This window comes from Leuciscus leuciscus (assembly GCF_965113295.1).
Source record: "Leuciscus leuciscus genome assembly, chromosome: 2".
NCBI classification, from domain to species: domain Eukaryota; kingdom Metazoa; phylum Chordata; class Actinopteri; order Cypriniformes; family Leuciscidae; genus Leuciscus; species Leuciscus leuciscus.
In genome coordinates, this window is record NC_138726.1 from 50,255,442 (window position 1) to 50,273,180 (window position 17,739).

Consider the following 17,739-nt stretch of genomic DNA (forward strand, 5'->3'; position numbering starts at 1 on the left):
GGAAGAGGACATCCTGGCGTCTTCAGGATGGAGGGGAGAGCCCGTCTGGAGGTGTTGGGGAGAATGGAGGGGAGGACCCAACATAGTGGTGTTGGGGGTGATGGAGGAAAGGTCCCGTCTTGGTAGTGGTTGGGGAGAATGGAGGTGGTTGAAGCGACAGCATCTGCGAACTCAGACATGTACCACCCTTTTATACTGGGCTATTAGGATATGATTGGATAGATGAGAAGGTAATAAGTGACGTGAACGATTGAGTCTTCCTGGCAGAACTTACGCTAGGCTTCATTTCCTCTAAAGCTCACAAATCATTTTTTTATAACAGTAAACACTCTTTTCATGTAGTTGCGATGTTATATTGAGCCATGTTTATCAAATTAAAACTGATTAAAAAAAGTAGACTCCACTTCATTGATAGTAGCTTATGTTGAACTTTATTCTTGTTCAAACAGACGCTGTATGAAGCAGTAGCCTACATAAAGTATTGAATGAAAATGTCTCTGAAACATCTGTGTATTATTTGGCAAATATTGCATTTATATTTCACTTCAGCTGTGGTAAAGTATGCAAACACCACATGAGCGGTCACTACGGGAACCAGAAAGTGTCTGACATGACTTCATGTCTCCGTTTGCAGCTCCTCCCCGCCTGCCCCACATGGAAAGAACCTATATAAACATATATGTTTTAATATATGTTTTGATATATGTTTTTAATATATGTGACATATATAAAATTGGCCGTTTTCCTATATTATATGTACATATATGCACATATATGCACCTACATGTTCACCTATATATGCTCACCTATATGTTCATATATATATGCACCTATATGTTCACATATATGCACCTATATGTTCACCTATATATGCACCTATATGTTTACCTACTATATATTAGTAAAATTATTAAAATCCATAGCTACTAGGCCTACACTGTAAAAAAAAAAAAATCCCGTATACAAACGGTAAATCTCTGGCAGCAAAGTTTCCAGACGGATTCCGTTAAATTACAGCAAATAACCATTTCACAAAATTACAGGCAAAAACAGTGAAAATACAGAATTGACTTTACAGTCAAAATTTATTAAATTACAGTACATTACTGTTGATAATGGCTTATTAAACCGTGGAAAAACGGATAAATGATGTCAAATTACATTTAAAAAAAACCATTTAACTTTCAAGTTAAACTGTAAATTTAGGGTTTTATAAAGTTATTTTATAATAATGCTGTCTATCTACAGTAATTATCTTTTAATATATAGTTTTTCCTGTGTATAATAACTATGAAGTTATGTATAAAAATGCATTAAATACATAAATTCAAAGTTTGTATATTTACAGTTAAGGCATTTCCAATTTCACAACTTTGACCAATCTCTAATTAAGTACTTAATAATAGCAAATGTACAGTCAATTTCTGTTAAATTAATTAAACGTATAAGTACAAAATACCTGCACATTTACAGTATTACTCATTAAACAAACACTGAACATCAAGATATGTGAATGATAGGAAATACAATCTTAGTATATAATTTAGAACATGTAAAAATATCTACATTAAAAGGCAATTGCTGTATGCCTTTATACTCTAATATAACTTATTTTACACATTTACAATTACATTTTATCCAAAGTGACTTAAAAATTAAGAGAACAATAGAAGCAACAAGTGCAGTGACAAGTCCCAGTTAGTGTAGCACAGTATACAAGTTTATTTATTTATTATTAAAACAAAGATTTAGTATTATTGGGTCAAGTGTTTATGAAAAGATGGATCTTTAGCAGTTTCTTGAAAATGTGTAGAGTTGGGCAGGTCATCCCACCAGCAGGATCAGTCCAGGTAAAGGTCAGTGAAAGTGGTTTTGTGTCTCTTTGGGATGATGGCACCACAAGGCGCCGTTCACTTGCAGAACACAAGCTTCTGGAGACACATAGATCTCAAGCAGTGAGTTTAGGTCTTGCTGTAGCATCTGGATCAGTTGCAGAGGTTTGACTGATGCTGGAAGGCCTGCCAGGAGAGCATTACAATAGTCCAGTCTGGATAGAACAAGAGCTTAGACAAGGAGTTGTGTGGCTCCGATAGGAAGGGCCGGATCTTTCTGGTGTTGTATAAGGCAAATCAGCAGGATCGCATGGTTTGGCTGAAAGTGAAACCATAAGCAGTTTTGTCTTGGCAAGGTTGAATTGAAGGTGAAGGTCATTCATCCAGCAAGAATTTTCCATCAGGTAGGCTGAGATGCGAGCAGCAACCGTCAGATCCTCTGGCTGGAATGAAAGGTAGAGATATATGTCATTATAAGTGATAGGAAAACCCATGTTTCTAAATGACAGAGCCTAGTTACAATACAAAAAAATAATAATAATAGATGGGTGGAATCTAACACAATCGTGGTCTTACTGAAGCAAAACCAAACCTTGTGCAGCTCCAGTGGCCTCACAAGGATCAAATGAATATTCACATGGGAAAATATAGTATAAAACAAATTAAATTTTCTGCCACTTTTAGTGCAATCATATGGAATCAGAAGACTCGGCCATTACAATATTTTAAATTACTTCTTCCCATACCTTGTTTGCCATGATCATTCTGCTTTCCACTTGACCTGAAATCACAAATATATATATATATTTTTATTTATTTTTTTACAACTCAGTATTACATTTGCATATGTCAGAATATGTTCCACTGGGACAATGCAAAACCTCAACTGATGTGTTGGCAAGCATGCAGCCAGAATATGGAATTTATCATGTGGTGTTCATATTCTAGCCTCATGTGTTTTCCTGTATCATCAACGAGTACAGTATTTGCTGAATTCGTTTTCTTAACGGTCTTGATAACCACATTAACCCTTATGAAAATTAACTATGGTTTAACCAAAAAAAAAAAACCTTGGTAACGTTAGGCCTATTTGTAGTATAACTGTGGTTATTAAAAATGGTAATAAAAATCCGCCAAAAACGTGGTTACTATTTTTTAAGAGAAGAGTTTTCAGCTTCCAGACAGTGTTTAAAAATGTCCCGCCATTTAAGAGATTGATTTACTGACAGATACTATCGCGTATTAACAAAGATTTTATACACAATTAAACGGACTTTATGTATAACAAGTCTACGAAAGCTTGTTTTAGGTATTTTTTGAGGTGTGGGTTCAACTGATCTTTCTTAAAACAGATGGAAAATGTAAAGATGCATGCTACATTTTCAGTGTTTTGCCTCCAGCTCTCGCCAGTTAACTGAACATCATTTAAAATGCTAATGTTAGCTTGAAAACTGTAACGTAAACTTAACACAAATGTAATATAAAATATCGTTCACATGCAGACTCTTACCTCAGCCGGTGATCGGTTGGCATGATGTCCGCTGTGACGAACCAGGCTCACTGAAAAGGGTGCTATTTCCGAAGAATCCAAACTGACAACAGCTAGGGCTCCTGCTCACGGCTGCTCTCGACGAACACGATTGCTTTGAATTATGAGGTGTCATATAGGCGGATCTTTTGTGACGTCATTGTTTATGTTTGTCGCGTTGCATCATGGGAATCGTGTGGCAGGAAACACCGCTAGATACCTCTAGATACCTGTAATTTGATTGTTTTGCACGTTTGGAGGAGGATTTAGAGAAGAGGATGGTTCACTCTGGCTGTGTGGTCGAGTACGGCTCGTTGGGGGCCTGATAAAAAGTTTTTTCGAATTCCCTCCGAAAAGGATCGCGAAAAACGAAAGAAATGGTTGCGTGCAATTAGGCGATTGAACCTGGACGCTCCGAAGAAAGCCTGGATTCCTGCAGCTAACGTTACTGATCGAGTTTGTGAGGCTCATTTTGTTCATGGTAGGCCTAAGTCTTAGTGACTATGTATTTATAGAAGATTGAATAAAAAAAATAATAAAACTGAGTCAAATCAACCGAGTCATATGTTTTCGCGTTCTGATTCAGGTGTCCCAAACCGCGATCCACAGCACCCAGACTATGTTCCTCACATCAAAATGGGCTATTCTGGATCGCAAAACTTAAAAGCAAAAGAAAAGGCTGTTCTAACCTCTGCTTTTAGCACGATCACTGCTTTCTGTTTGGCAGAAAAGATCGGCCCAACTTTTCGAAAAAACTAAATAATCATAGGCCTCCAGACTTTTGAAAGCCTTTAATCTTTCATGAGTGAAGGGTCCAGGGGTTTCTATTAAATAAGAATAAATGTCTCCCCAGCAGATTGGTGGCCAAGACACGGGCGAGTCGGACCAACGTTTTTTGTCATCCCAGATCTCATATGGGCTTTGAATAACTTCGATTTTGTCACCAATACAAATTTTGAGCTTCTCTCCAAACCTCCTCCGGTCTTCAGATGTTAAAGTGCTTATATATTGTGGATTTCGCCCGCTAACTCTCTTGAAAATGCTCGTCACGTCTTTACTGCCCGCAATACTGTTTGTTTTGTTGCCACACAACCACTCGCGCATGCGTACAAAGATGTCAACAAAGATCCTCCTATTGAACCCCTGTTAATCTCACAATCCACTTCAGGAGAGTAGACTGAATTCAAATCTCCCACTTGCACTTGATACAGATCCAAAGTCGACTGATCAGCTGACCGTTGTGGGCGGGACTAAACAGCGGAAACGTAATGGCGGCGAATTTGAATCTGCGTCATCGCGTGCGCGCGCGCGCACACACACACACACACACACACAAAGCCCTGAATGTGCAGCAACGGAGATTTAGAAAAATATTAATAAAATATACATGAAATTATGGGAGAATAAGACAATGAAATAATGATCAAAATGAGCATCTATTTGCAAGACAAGATTAAAAGACTATAGCCTAAAAACAATTCAATACAGGTCTACTGTAGCCTATGTAGGGTAGGCTGTATGTACAAATACTATTATTTAACCTTAAAAAAAACCTCACTTTAACCCCCACATGCTTAATAATCTGTAAGGACAACATATTGAATAGATGCAGATTTCTGCAGTTATACCTTCTTTTCTTTGTTTTCTAATTTCACAGAAAAAAATCTGTAAAATATTACTTTGTAAAAATACAGACAAGTTCCTTAAAAAACGTAAATTGATGTAAAACCAAAATACAAGCAATTACCTGTAAATTTAATAGTGGACCTTTAAATTACAGCAAATATCTGTAAAATAACAGGCATTCACTATAATGACAAAACGGTAAAATTCTGTAAAAAAAATACAGACCATTACCTGTAAAAGTACACTTTTTTTTACAGTGTAGGCAACATAAATAAAACCCCAAAATGTAGAAATTTACATTATTTATTTACTTAAGAACAATCAAATAGTACAAGAACAAAAATAAGACAAAAAACTGAACAGAATTTTTTTTAATTTTTTTATTTTTATCTTTTTGATCTCAGCTCCGTGAGCTTCGAATTGATAGATGTGCCTATCTGAGCTAGGCATCATGTATGACAGTTTCCAAAGTGAGATATGAGCTACAAAATGACCATCCTGCCATGAGCTATAGGAGACATATCTTGTATGTACATATAGGGCTTATATGTATATATAAAGAAGCAATACAGGAGACCTATATGGCCTGTATATGCACATATATGCACCTCAATTATGCCTATATGTGGCATATATACGCATATATGCAGCATATATATTATCATATATGTGCATATATGCTGTATATATGCAGCATATATGTGCATATAAACTGCATATAGGTTTCATATATGCGCATATATCCTCATATAGATTCTTTCCATGTGGGGCACGCGGCTACTCTCGCCGATCGGTTACATCCAGCCGCAGCCGATGTCGAACACACCTAATGTTAGGGTGCACCAGCAACCAGAGACATGAAGGGGAATGGTGGAGAGAGAGAGAGAGAAAAAAGTTCTAAACAGTATTTTTATTGGTTATTCCTGTTGATATTTACAGGTAAAATATGTTTACAGTGAACAGAAAACAAAATTATGTATGTATGCAATGTATATATATAAAAGTCATATATTATGTCCAAACTGGTAAAACTATAGCAATTAAGACTATGTGACAACAGCAATAACTTCTTAGCTAAGCATTTGTAATTATCTTAAGTGATTTGTGATTTGTGAATAAACAGTTTCATTTTGGCTGGTTTTCACTGCAGATCTTTTTGAGGTGGAAGGCTTTTTGGAAAAACTCAGAGCTACATAATTTAAGGCCTCTGTTTCCTCAACCTGCACAGGAAAAATACAAACATGATCAGCCTACATCACAGAAAACAGTAAAGACTAAGATTATTACAAAAAAAATCTATTTCAAATATAGTGTGATCATGTGCCTCTGAAGACTGGGGTAATGGCTGCTGAAAATTCAGCCAACACTGGAATATATTACATAAAAAAATTATTATTATAATAAAAAAAGGTATTTTAAATTGTAACAATATTTCCAAAAATTACAGTACTACTGTTTTTTTTTTTATTAAATTTTTTTTTATCAAATACATGCAAAACAAAACTTTGGAAAAAACAGCTTTAGTCTAGTTGCTAGAGCTTGATCCACTATATATATATATATATATATATATATATATATATATATATTTCGGAAGTCATGCAATGTGTTATAAAACATTTATTCTTTTCATCCCCTATAAATTACAGGGCAAATAAAAATAGATTACCTGATTCCTTTGATTTCTGGGTTGTTTCAAAGCTTCTTTGGATAATATTGAAATATACATTGTTAATCACACTGATCAGAATTTAAAAAATAGTAATTTAGAGATTAAAATTTATTATTTATTATTTAATTTTGCAATGAGATTATTTTAATATATTTACCTTTTTTGAGCATCTTTTGAATCAGTCTCACCAGAATTATGTTCACAATCATTGATATTACGCTTATTGTCAACAGGGTTAAAACTACTGGATTCCAAAAGGTCAAAGTCGAAGATGCTGAAATTATAACATAGATTTAAGAGTGCATGTAACAACATAAAAACAAAGACATATGAATAATTATTAATAATAATTGTCTGACTGAAGGTGGTACTATACAGTATGTTGCATTATAACTAATATATATATATATCGAAATCAAATATTGCTGTACCTTCAATAGTTAACTTAGTTCCATTTCCCAAGTGTATCTTCCCACATGTGTCCACAGCACAGTAATAAATCCCAGCATCAGATGATCTGAGTTCAGTCTGAGGGACACTGTAGACACAGCTCTGGGTAGAAGAGCCGTTCTCTGAGCTCTTCATACACTGATCACTCATTTTATTATGAGTGTAAATTATTCCTGGTTGAGAATATCCTGATGAATGTCTGAACCAGTAGACGCTGTATTCTCCTGCACAGATCTCACTGATGACTGAACACTGCAGAGTCACTGAATCTCCTGGATGAAGTCTGTCAAACACAGGCTCCTGGAGAACAGTGGTGCTTCTTATTCTGTCCCTTTCTGAAAGAAATGCAACATTCTGTAAATACATTAAAACAATACTCATTTATGTGCAGTCAAATATTGTCATTGACTCACCTTTAGGTAGCAGAATCGTCCCTTCTCCAAATTTAATAATGTTCAAGAAACTCACAGCACAATAGTAGTTTGCAAAATCATATTCCTCCACGTGAATGATGCTCAAATTAAAAGAGCCACTTCCAATTCTGATAAAGTATCGATTTGTCTTGTTAAAGCCATTTTGATATGTAACGCTTCCTGATTCATGGTCTGAATATGCCAGAAGAAGTGGTTTCTTGCCAAAAGAATGTTTATACCATGAAATAGAATTTATAAAGTCATCTGAGTGAGAGCAGGGTAAAATCACACTGCTTCCAAGTTCAGCAAATAGCAAAGGGATTTGGTGCATAAAATCCTCACTTTCACTTGTCCCATCTATAAAACAAACGAGCAATAAGGTGAAACAAAAATTGTGAAACAAAATGCTCAATTAAAATACAATTTTAAACGTACTTGCAAATGTGAGGAGAAAGAGGGTAAATGAAACCCAGAACTTCATTTTGTATCGCCTGGACTTGTTCTAAAAGAGAAATAAACACAGATCTAGAAAAGTTTGAACATGAAACTGTTTAAAAGATCAGACCACTAACTATTGTAACATGCTGACCCCACTAACATCTTAATATAAGTGATGTAAGTAGATAAATGACCTTTTAGTAATTTTGTTAGTATAGTATATTGAGAATAAGGAAAAATTGTTTTGCAATTATTAATTTGATAAAGTTTTGTGAAAATTTAAAGGGATTACTTACAAACTTATAAGATGTTAATCTGATATAACAGTCTTCTAATAATGATTGAAGCTCACTGAAGTAAAATAGATCCACTATATTCAACACAATTACATTAAATGAATTTAACTAGATTAATTTAAGAGAACTAAATTGCCCTATATGTAGAGGAAAGTGTCAATTTGGTAGTAGCCTATGTCTCATTTCAGACTGCTTCCTCTTTTATGCACAGCAGTGTTCAAAGATCAAAGGCTGACACTCTGACGTCTGACTGGTTGTTTTAAAGGAAGGGGAAGAACCAAATTTCATTTACAAATGTGTGTCACATGCTGGCTTCCACAGAAAAATGATGACATCACATTTAATAGCCACTAGCAACAATACAGATAAACACCAACACAAAACATTAACAGAAGACCATGACCAGGCGATTACTGAGGGTTAAATACACCATGGCAATGAGAGACAGGTGAGACTAATCAATTAAACAATGAATAACTATGGCAATCAAGGAAACAGGAACTAAACCACAGGAACTGAAAACAGGCAATACAAGACAAAATAATATCAAAATAAGTGTTCATGAACAAAGACACAGGGGAATCGTGACAATGTGGATAATTATAGGCAGAGCTGGTGACTATAAACAATCTGAGTAACAACAAAAATAATATCCTTTACAATAAAATGATTCTGACACATATAAACATTGAATGAAAGTGAATATAGAATGAATGTATGAAAAAGTGTCCACTTAATGAATGTATATATTAAAGTTAATTAAAGGTGCACTGTGTAACTTTTGGCCCTCTAGCGGTTAAAGAACAAAACTGCACACATTTTGCGGAAGAACATTGTTTTGGTTGTGTTTCGGCTTTGCGTGACTGTGAGGATGAATATGGTTATCCTACTGCTCATAAAAACCTCAAGCTGGGGTGCGTTTCCCGTTCAACTACATAATTCGCTGGTTCACGACCATAGTACGATGCATCGTTGAAGAAATCAACTAACTAGTCACAACTGTTTCCCAAAACCACATTGTCGCAAATTGGTAGTTCAACCACGTTGGTTAATGATGTCACACAGGTGGTGGAGTAATAACTTATTATAATTAATCTGTTTGAGATTGAATTAATGCCAGATGTTTTGCTGTAAATTATGAACATGGCGTCTGAGGACTATCTAATATTTTTCTCAGTTATTTGCTTATTTCCAGATTCAGTCATAGGCTCGATCTTACGTTGTAGAGCACGAAAATAATTTCCAGCACAGCACTGCAACAACTAACAAAAAATAATGAAATGACCCTTAACAATATATTGTAAAAAATATTTTAAAAAAAACGTTAAAAATAATGCTTTACAGTGAACTCTGTTAGAGAGCTACATATGACAATTTATCTGTTCATTTATCAATAAAAGACCTTACTCACCTGTTGAGTAATAAAAACTCCATCTCCGCGTCGCTTTTACAACATTTCAAATCCCTTAGTTCTTGCCATCTCCGAAAAGCAAAGCCAATGTTGATTCTTGTTTTATTACGAGCCAAGGGCGATTCTAGGATTTTCATTTTAGGGGGGCTCAGCCCCCAATGAGGGTATGAAAAAAAAAAAAAAGTTAGTTTATGGTCTAATGCGCATTATTAACTAGTTTCATTCATTCATCCAGTAACATGCATATGGCAGGGTTTTATAATCACTGAGGAAAATTTTGATTTCTCTGATCTACATATGTGCATTTTAAGATGTTTTGAAGGCCAAAAAAATTGGATAACAACAGCTTTAAAACCATGTGTGGGTAGCTGTTTATTTTCCACACTTCATCAGCATCACACTCTTTTTCTCTTTGTTTTTATCTTGCTGTCTTTTCCCCTCCTAAAGCTGAGCTTTGACTGATATAGGCTTTTCATTTTTGTCTGTCAGTGAAGAAAGTAAACATAGGGTCAACTGATAGGTTGATTTATGAATCATTTTCTCAGACAAAGCTACCAGGAAAGCTAGGTAACTAAGTTTATTAAATTCATTCACAATATGTACACATTCATTATTGATCTAGGCCTAATACATGGCCGTAGACAGGGCTTTATAATTAAAGAGGTCATAAATTTGAGGTTGTTATGGGGTTAAACATTTTTATTTCTCTGATATGTGCATTTCAAGACGTTTGAAGGCCAAAAAAGGATAAGAAATAGATTTAAAACCTGCTCTCACCTCATCTCCATCACTCTGTCTTTTTCTCTCAGTCTCCTGATCTTGCCCTGTCTCTTCCCCTCCTAAAGCTGAACTTTTTTAATTTACTGAAGGCTACAAATTGTATTATATTAATTCTCAACATGTACACATGCATTATTAATCTTGTGCCTATGAAAACGGCTTTGTTAATGTTTCTTGTCCCCTCACAATGACATAATTACACGTTATATCTCAAAATGGCGAAATTAGACAAAAGTTTATTAGTTTTCTAATTATTTTTGTCATTCGTTTAACATTTATGACCTAAAAAACTGTCAAATATAAAATGTTTAGTTTAGATACTTACATCTTCTTAACTCGCACTTGACCGTAAACTGAAGCGTCAGTCGTGCTGCTAAAATTCCATGTAAAATTCGCGCTCAGCAGCTTCTGTGAACATAAAGCCCGCCTACTTTGATTTGATTGGTCATCTCAAATATTCTGACACTGACGAGAAGTGAAAGACCAATGAGGCTCAGATGAACAAACACACACACACGCGCGCCTCTGTTTCTGACCTGCGCTCTGCTTGGCGCTGCTGCCGACTGAAGATGAAGAACATTATTTAACCTTGTCAAAGACAAAAAAAAATAATATATATATATATTTTTAGAATAACAACATTTCTTACTCCAAGTTTTAGGGGTGCTGAAGCACCCCTAAAAAGGGGCTAGCCTCGCCCATGTTACGAGCTCTGTCTCGTTCTCTTTTTGCCAGCGGACTCTCCTCTTTTCTCCATTTTTTAAAGAGGGTGATTCCCCGGAGGTTTGAGATTTATCTGCTAGAGAGCCGCACGTTTCTGGATAAATTGAGTATCATGATTTTTTTTTTTTTTTGGTTTTAAACAAAGATCACGATTCTGAACAGATAACTAAACAAAACATGTAATTTACTACTAGATTTTATGACAAAATGTACATTTCTGCAGTCTATTTAAAAAAAAAAATTTATCTGAATAAATTATTTAAAAAAAAATTCAATTAATGGTTAAATGACTCACTCGCATACTTCACTTGTTTTATTACTGGATGAATAAGCAGTTTTGAACGAATCTCTTAGATTCTTCAACCCTGCTCCTGAAGGACCCCCAACACTGCACGTTTTCTTTGTCTCCCTAATCAAACACACCTGATTCAACTCATCAGCTCATTAACCCATGTGATAATGAGCTGATGAATTGAATCAGGTGTGTTTGATTAGGGTCAAAGAAAACGTGCAGTGTTGGGGGTCCTTCAGGAGCAGGGTTGAAGAACACTGTCTTAGATGAATGATTCAATGACAAATACATTTTTTACCAGTCACTTGTCGCCACCTGGTGGCATAACAATATAATCTATTCAATCATATTTTGAAGCACCAAGTTACTTTTAAAAATAGATTTGCTCTTTTTGATCACTTCCATAGACATCTCAGTGTTTAGATCCGAACTATAAACTTTTATCCCAGTACTTCTGTGATAATATGAATATTTGTAACACAGAAATAATGATACTGCATGGTTGAAAAGACTGTTTGTGAAGTAGTTTCATACATGATATCTGCTTTCTGTGGTTCAGCAGCAGCCAACATAGATTTTAATGTTCCGGTGTGATTTTGTAAAAGGTTTAACAGACACGAATCATTGTCATTTAGGAATGTGATGGATGTCTGAATCGAGATCAAGATCTTTTAACAATTAATCATGCGGCTCTAGTGTGCTTCATGTCAACCTTTCTCACTTGTTGTCACTCCCGCACCATACACACGTCAAAATACTATAGCCGGAGCAAATTCGTACGTTTATTTTTTATTTAATTTTTTTTATGCTTTATTTGAACATTCAGTTTACAGTGTGAAACAACAAAATTGGAACACAACAACAATTATTAACTAGATGTACCGCATCGCGGTACAAAATATGACCGCCGCTCAGGCCTGCACTGGCTTTCCACAAAAATAAATGACGTGGAGTAATTTGGCTGTATTGCGTGTTTATGTATATACCTAAAAAAAGTAATAGTATGTGCATGTCTGTCTGTGTGTGTGTGTGTGTGTGTGTGTGTGTGTGTGTGTGTGTGTGTGTGTGTGTGTGTGTGTGTGTGTGTGTGTGTGTGTGTGTATGTGTGTGTGTGTTTGTGTATGTGTGTGTCTGTGTGTGTGTGTGTGTGTGTGTGTGTGTGTCTGTGCGTGTATGTATGTGTGCGTACATGTGTGCGCGTGTGTGTTTGTGTGTGTGTGTCTGTGCATGTGGATTTGTATGTGTGTGTATGGGTGTGTGTCTGTGCGTGTGGATGTCAGTGTGTGTGCATGCTTGCGTTTGTTTGTATTCCTGCATGTGTGTGTGTGACAGTATCATCCTAAACCAGCAACCTTTCGCTCAACAGCACCATCTACAGGCCGATGAGTGTACAGTCACTAAATGTGCACATAAATGAATTTATTTTATACCCCCCCTTGGATGAAATTCTACAAAACTTAGCAGAGGATACCCCCAGAGGATGTCAAGTTAATCATACACATTAAATATGGTGCAGTTCTGAACATCTCCACTGCAGATAGGGGCGATTAAAGCAGAATAATATTGCATTTTCATTTTTTATGGGAGGGGCGCAAATCACAAATGAGTGATTATGGGCTAGGTTGATGTGGGCCCTTAAGAGCAACATACCATAAAAATTTCTTCATCCTCGGTGCCACGGTTCAGGTAGTTATTTAGGAAAAACTGCATTTTTTGGGGTTTGGGGGGGCCCAGCGCGGGGAGGGGGAGGGCTTGGAATGGCCCCCGGGGACCAAACGAAATTTTTCCGTAGAAGTCTAGTGGGGCTACATGCCCACCAAATTTCATGTTCCCCGGTGTTTCGGTGTCCCTGGTATCGTTGACGAAAAATTTACGGGGGCCCCAGCGCAGGGGGGGGAAGTGGCCCCCGGGGACCAAACGAAATTTTTCCGTAAAAGTCTAGTAGACCAACATACCATAAAAATGTCTTCATCCTCGGTGCCACGGTTCAGGTAGTTATTTAGGAAAAACTGCATTTTTTTGGGTTTGGGGGGGCCCAGCGCGGGGGGGGAGTGGCCCCCAGGGACCAAACGAAATTTTTCCGTAGAAGTGTAGTGGGGCTACATGCCCACCAAATTTCATGTTCCCCGGTGCTTCGGTGTCCCTGGTATCGTTGACGAAAAATTTACGGGGGCCCCAGCGCGGGGGGGGAAGTGGCCCCCGGGGACCAAATGAAATTTTTCCGTAAAAGTCTAGTAGACCAACATACCATAAAAATTTCTTCATCCTCGGTGCCACGGTTCAGGTAGTTATTTAGGAAAAACTGCATTTTTTTGGTTTTGGGGGGGCCCAGCGCGGGGGGGGGAGTGGCCCCCGGGGACCAAACGAAATTTTTCCGTAGAAGTCTAGTGGGGCTACATGCCCACCAAATTTCATGTTCCCCGGTGCTTCGGTGTCCCTGGTATCGTTGACGAAAAATTTACGGGGGCCCCAGCGCGGGGGGGGGAAGTGGCCTCCGGGGACCAAACGAAATTTTTCCGTAAAAGTCTAGAATACCAACATACCATAAAAATTTCTTCATCCTCGGTGCCACGGTTCAGGTAGTTATTTAGAAAAAACTGCATTTTTTGGGTTTGGGGGGGCCCAGCGCGGGGGGGGAGTGGCCCCCGGGGACCAAACGAAATTTTTCCTTAGAAGTCTAGTGGGGCTACATGCCCACCAAATTTCATGTTCCCCGGTGTTTCGGTGTCCCTGGTATCGTTGACGAAAAATTTACGGGGGCCCCAGCGCGGGGGGGGAAGTGGCCCCCGCGGACCAAACGAAATTTTTCCGTAAAAGTCTAGTAGACCAACATACCACAAAAATGTCTTCATCCTCGGTGCCACGGTTCAGGTAGTTATTTAGGAAAAACTGCATTTTTTTGGGTTTGGGGGGGCCCAGCGCGGGGGGGGAGTGGGCCCCGGGGACCAAACGAAATTTTTCCTTAGAAGTCTAGTGGGGCTACATGCCCACCAAATTTCATGTTCCCCGGTGTTTCGGTGTCCCTGGTATCGTTGACGAAAAATTTAAGGGGGCCCCAGCGCGGGGGGGGAAGTGGCCCCCGGGGACCAAACGAATTTTTTCCGTAAAAGTCTAGTAGACCAACATACCATAAAAATTTCTTCATCCTCGGTGCCACGGTTCAGGTAGTTATTTAGGAAAAACTGCATTTTTTTGGGTTTGGGGGGGCCCAGCGTGGGGGGGGAGTGGCCCCCGGGGACCAAACGAAATTTTTCCTTAGAAGTCTAGTGGGGCTACATGCCCACCAAATTTCATGTTCCCCGGTGTTTCGGTGTCCCTGGTATCGTTGACGAAAAATTTAAGGGGGCCCCAGCGCGGGGGGGGAAGTGGCCCCCGGGGACCAAACGAAATTTTTCCGTAAAAGTCTAGTAGACCAACATACCATAAAAATTTCTTCATCCTCGGTGCCACGGTTCAGGTAGTTATTTAGGAAAAACTGCATTTTTGGGGGTTTGGGGGGGGCCAGCGCGGGGGGGGGAGTGGCCCCCGGGGACCAAACGAAATTTTTCCTTAGAAGTCTAGTGGGGCTACATGCCCACCAAATTTCATGTTCCCCGGTGCTTCGGTGTCCCTGGTATCGTTGACGAAAAATTCAGTAAGGTGACAAAAAAAAAAAAAAAAAAAAACTTTGACAATCCCTATATGACCGCTTTCGCTAGCTACGCTAGCGGCGGTCATAATAACCAAAATATAAAGAATGGTGAAAGAAACACTTCAACAACATCATAGCACAAAACAAAAAAACAGTTAGACAGTGAAATAAACAAGAATGGGGAAAAACAGAAAGAAAGAGGGCATTACTTAAATCAAAATAAATCTAAACATTAATTAAGGTAAAAAGTTTGTAGGTCTTGCAAATTGTACATGTTCTGAGTGCTTTTGGGTTAAGAGAGGATGGAATTGCAATCAAGTAATGTTTTATCTCGTGTAAGAATACCAAAATAATTGGTTTACAATTTGAAAACTTACATATGTGGATATAAAATCTACATTGGAAAATATTTAGATTTATTATAAAGCAGGCATTTGAATCCGCTTCAAAAAATAAAAAAAATAACAGTTTTGGGATTCATAGAGAATTTTTGCAAGATATTGCTTTAGATAAACCAACTAACATCTTTCCAAAGTTGCAGAGTATAACTGCACGACCAAAACAAGTGAAGAAGAGTTTCAGTGTCATTCTGACAGAACGATCTGATCTTTTTTTTTTTTCTTTTTTTTTTTTTAAGCAATTTTTGACAGGGTAATATTATGAAATAAATTAAAAGATTTTACTTTGTTTGTGTGGAAAAACCTTTTCTCTATGTACGGATATGACGAGACACGCATGTGCTTCAATAAAAAAAAAAACACATAAACATTCAATTTGATATGACCAAAGGCGATGCGGCACTAAATTTCAAGTCTATAGTAAATGAAATATTGCTGTACCTTCAATAGTCAACTTAGTTCCATTTCCCAAGTGTATCTTCCCACATGTGTCCACAGCACAGTAATAAATCCCAGCATCAGATGATCTGAGTTCAGTCTGAGGGACACTGTAGACACAGCTCTGGGTAGAAGAGCCGTTCTCTGATCTCTTCATACACTGATCACTCCTGTTATTATGAGTGTAAATGATTCCTGGTTGAGAATATCCTGATGAATGTCTGAACCAGTAGACGCTGTATTCTCCTGCACAGATCTCACTGATGACCGAACACTGCAGAGTCACTGAATCTCCTGGATGAAGTCTGTCAAACACAGGCTCCTGGAGAACAGTGGTGCTTCTTATTCTGTCCCTTTCTGAAAGAAATGCAATATTCTGTAAATACATTAAAACAATACTCATTTATGTGCAGTCAAATATTGTCATTGACTCACCTTTAGGTAGCAGAATCGTCCCTTCTCCAAATGTAATAATGTTCAAGAAACTCAAAGCACAATAGTAGTTTGCAAAATCATATTCCTCCACGTGAATGATGCTCAAATTAAAAGAGCCTCTTCCAATTCTGATAAAGTATCGATTTGTCTTGTTAAAGCCATTTTTATAAGTAACGCTTCCTGATTCATGGTCTGAATATGCCAGAAGAAGTGGTTTCTTGCCAAAAGAATGTTTATACCATGAAATAGAATTTATAAAGTCATCTGAGTGAGAGCAGGGTAAAATCACACTGCTTCCAAGTTCAGCAAATAGCAAAGGCATAAAATCCTCTCTTTCATTTGTCCCATCTATAAAACAAACAAGCGTTATGGTAACAAACAAAAATGTGAAACAAAATGCTCAATTAAAATACAATTTTAAGCATACTTGCAAATGTGAGGAGAGCAAGGGTAAGCAAAACCCAGAACTTCATTTTTGTAGCGCCTGGATTTGTTCTAAAAGAGAAATAAACACGTCAACAGAAGTCTGGAACATGCAAATGTACAAATGAGCAAATATGTTTAAATAGTTTTTTTTTTTTACTACTTTTAGATTACTAACAATTGAAACACTGACCCTACTAACATTAAATAAGATAAAATAGCTCAATTCTGCAGAAATGTTGGTGATAAAAATACAATACAGTATTATGTCAAAATAATAAAAAAATAATATGCAATGATTAACTTGATAAAGCTCTTGAAAGTTTAAAGGGTTTACTTACAACCTTAAAAGAAACAACTGTTTCGGCTACAAAAGAAACAAAAGAAACAACTTAAAAAAACGTACAACTGTTAAAAAGTAGAGTCAGTAAATTCAGCTCAGATTATATCATATATAATTCAAATATTGTACTTAAGAGAACTGTAGGGTCCTGGTTATATGGTGGACAGTGTCCATTTGATGGCAAGTCTTCAGACTGCTTCCTCTTTTATGCACAGCAGTTCAAAGAACAAAGACTGACACTCTGATGTTTCACTGCAGGCTGTTTTAAGAGACGGGGCAGAACCAATTTCCTTTAATAGACTCTCTTTACATACACTTCGTGAGCTTAGAATTATAAGGTTCTATCTCCGTTTAGGGTAGTTCTGAGATATTGAGCATCAAAGTTTTTACATCCCAGCTGGCAAAACTGTTATGTAGTATAATCTACTATTATAGCTCAACAAGACCATCACCCTACAGGTACTTTGAGGATAGAATATCAAAATCCTGGCACATTTGGAAATGGGATTTTTTAAGATGGCCCAAATGGAGATAGAACCTTATAATTCTGAGAGCTCTGATTCTGTTTGGAATTATAAGGTTCTATCTCCACTTTTACAAATAAAACCCC

At 37.3% G+C, this 17,739-nt stretch overlaps 1 protein-coding gene, 1 long non-coding RNA gene and 1 pseudogene across 8 annotated transcripts in view; 1 reads left to right on the forward strand and 2 right to left on the reverse strand.

The window, feature by feature from the left end:
• The window catches only part of LOC309488496 (secretory phospholipase A2 receptor-like), a 103,928-nt pseudogene that overhangs the window by 28,127 nt on the left and 58,062 nt on the right, over positions 1 to 17,739 (forward strand). The gene's annotated exons all lie outside the window — the stretch shown is intronic.
• LOC309488548 lies at positions 1,359 to 3,490 on the reverse strand. The gene is made up of 3 exons (XR_014202169.1): positions 3,343 to 3,490; positions 2,579 to 2,613; positions 1,359 to 2,275 (listed from the first exon to the last, which is right to left on the reverse strand). It is a non-coding gene; the product is annotated as an uncharacterized lncRNA (long non-coding RNA).
• Positions 5,878 to 17,332, reverse strand: nitr3a (novel immune-type receptor 3a). Of its 6 annotated transcripts, none has more exons than XM_082156521.1 (8): positions 17,259 to 17,332; positions 17,128 to 17,153; positions 16,791 to 16,858; positions 7,522 to 7,878; positions 7,090 to 7,443; positions 6,816 to 6,932; positions 6,656 to 6,690; positions 5,878 to 6,206 (listed from the first exon to the last, which is right to left on the reverse strand). In XM_082156521.1, exons 3-8 carry the CDS (start codon positions 16,834 to 16,836, stop codon positions 6,075 to 6,077), a joined length of 1,041 nt encoding a protein of 346 aa, XP_082012647.1. In that variant the 5' UTR covers positions 16,837 to 16,858; positions 17,128 to 17,153; positions 17,259 to 17,332; the 3' UTR covers positions 5,878 to 6,074. The 6 variants fall into 6 exon arrangements, with proteins under 6 accessions (XP_082012647.1, XP_082012651.1, XP_082012649.1 ...); XM_082156525.1 differs by lacking the exons at positions 7,090 to 7,443; positions 7,522 to 7,878 and adding exons at positions 15,932 to 16,285; positions 16,364 to 16,711 and having other exon boundaries at positions 6,656 to 6,687; XM_082156523.1 differs by lacking the exons at positions 7,090 to 7,443; positions 7,522 to 7,878 and adding exons at positions 15,932 to 16,285; positions 16,364 to 16,711.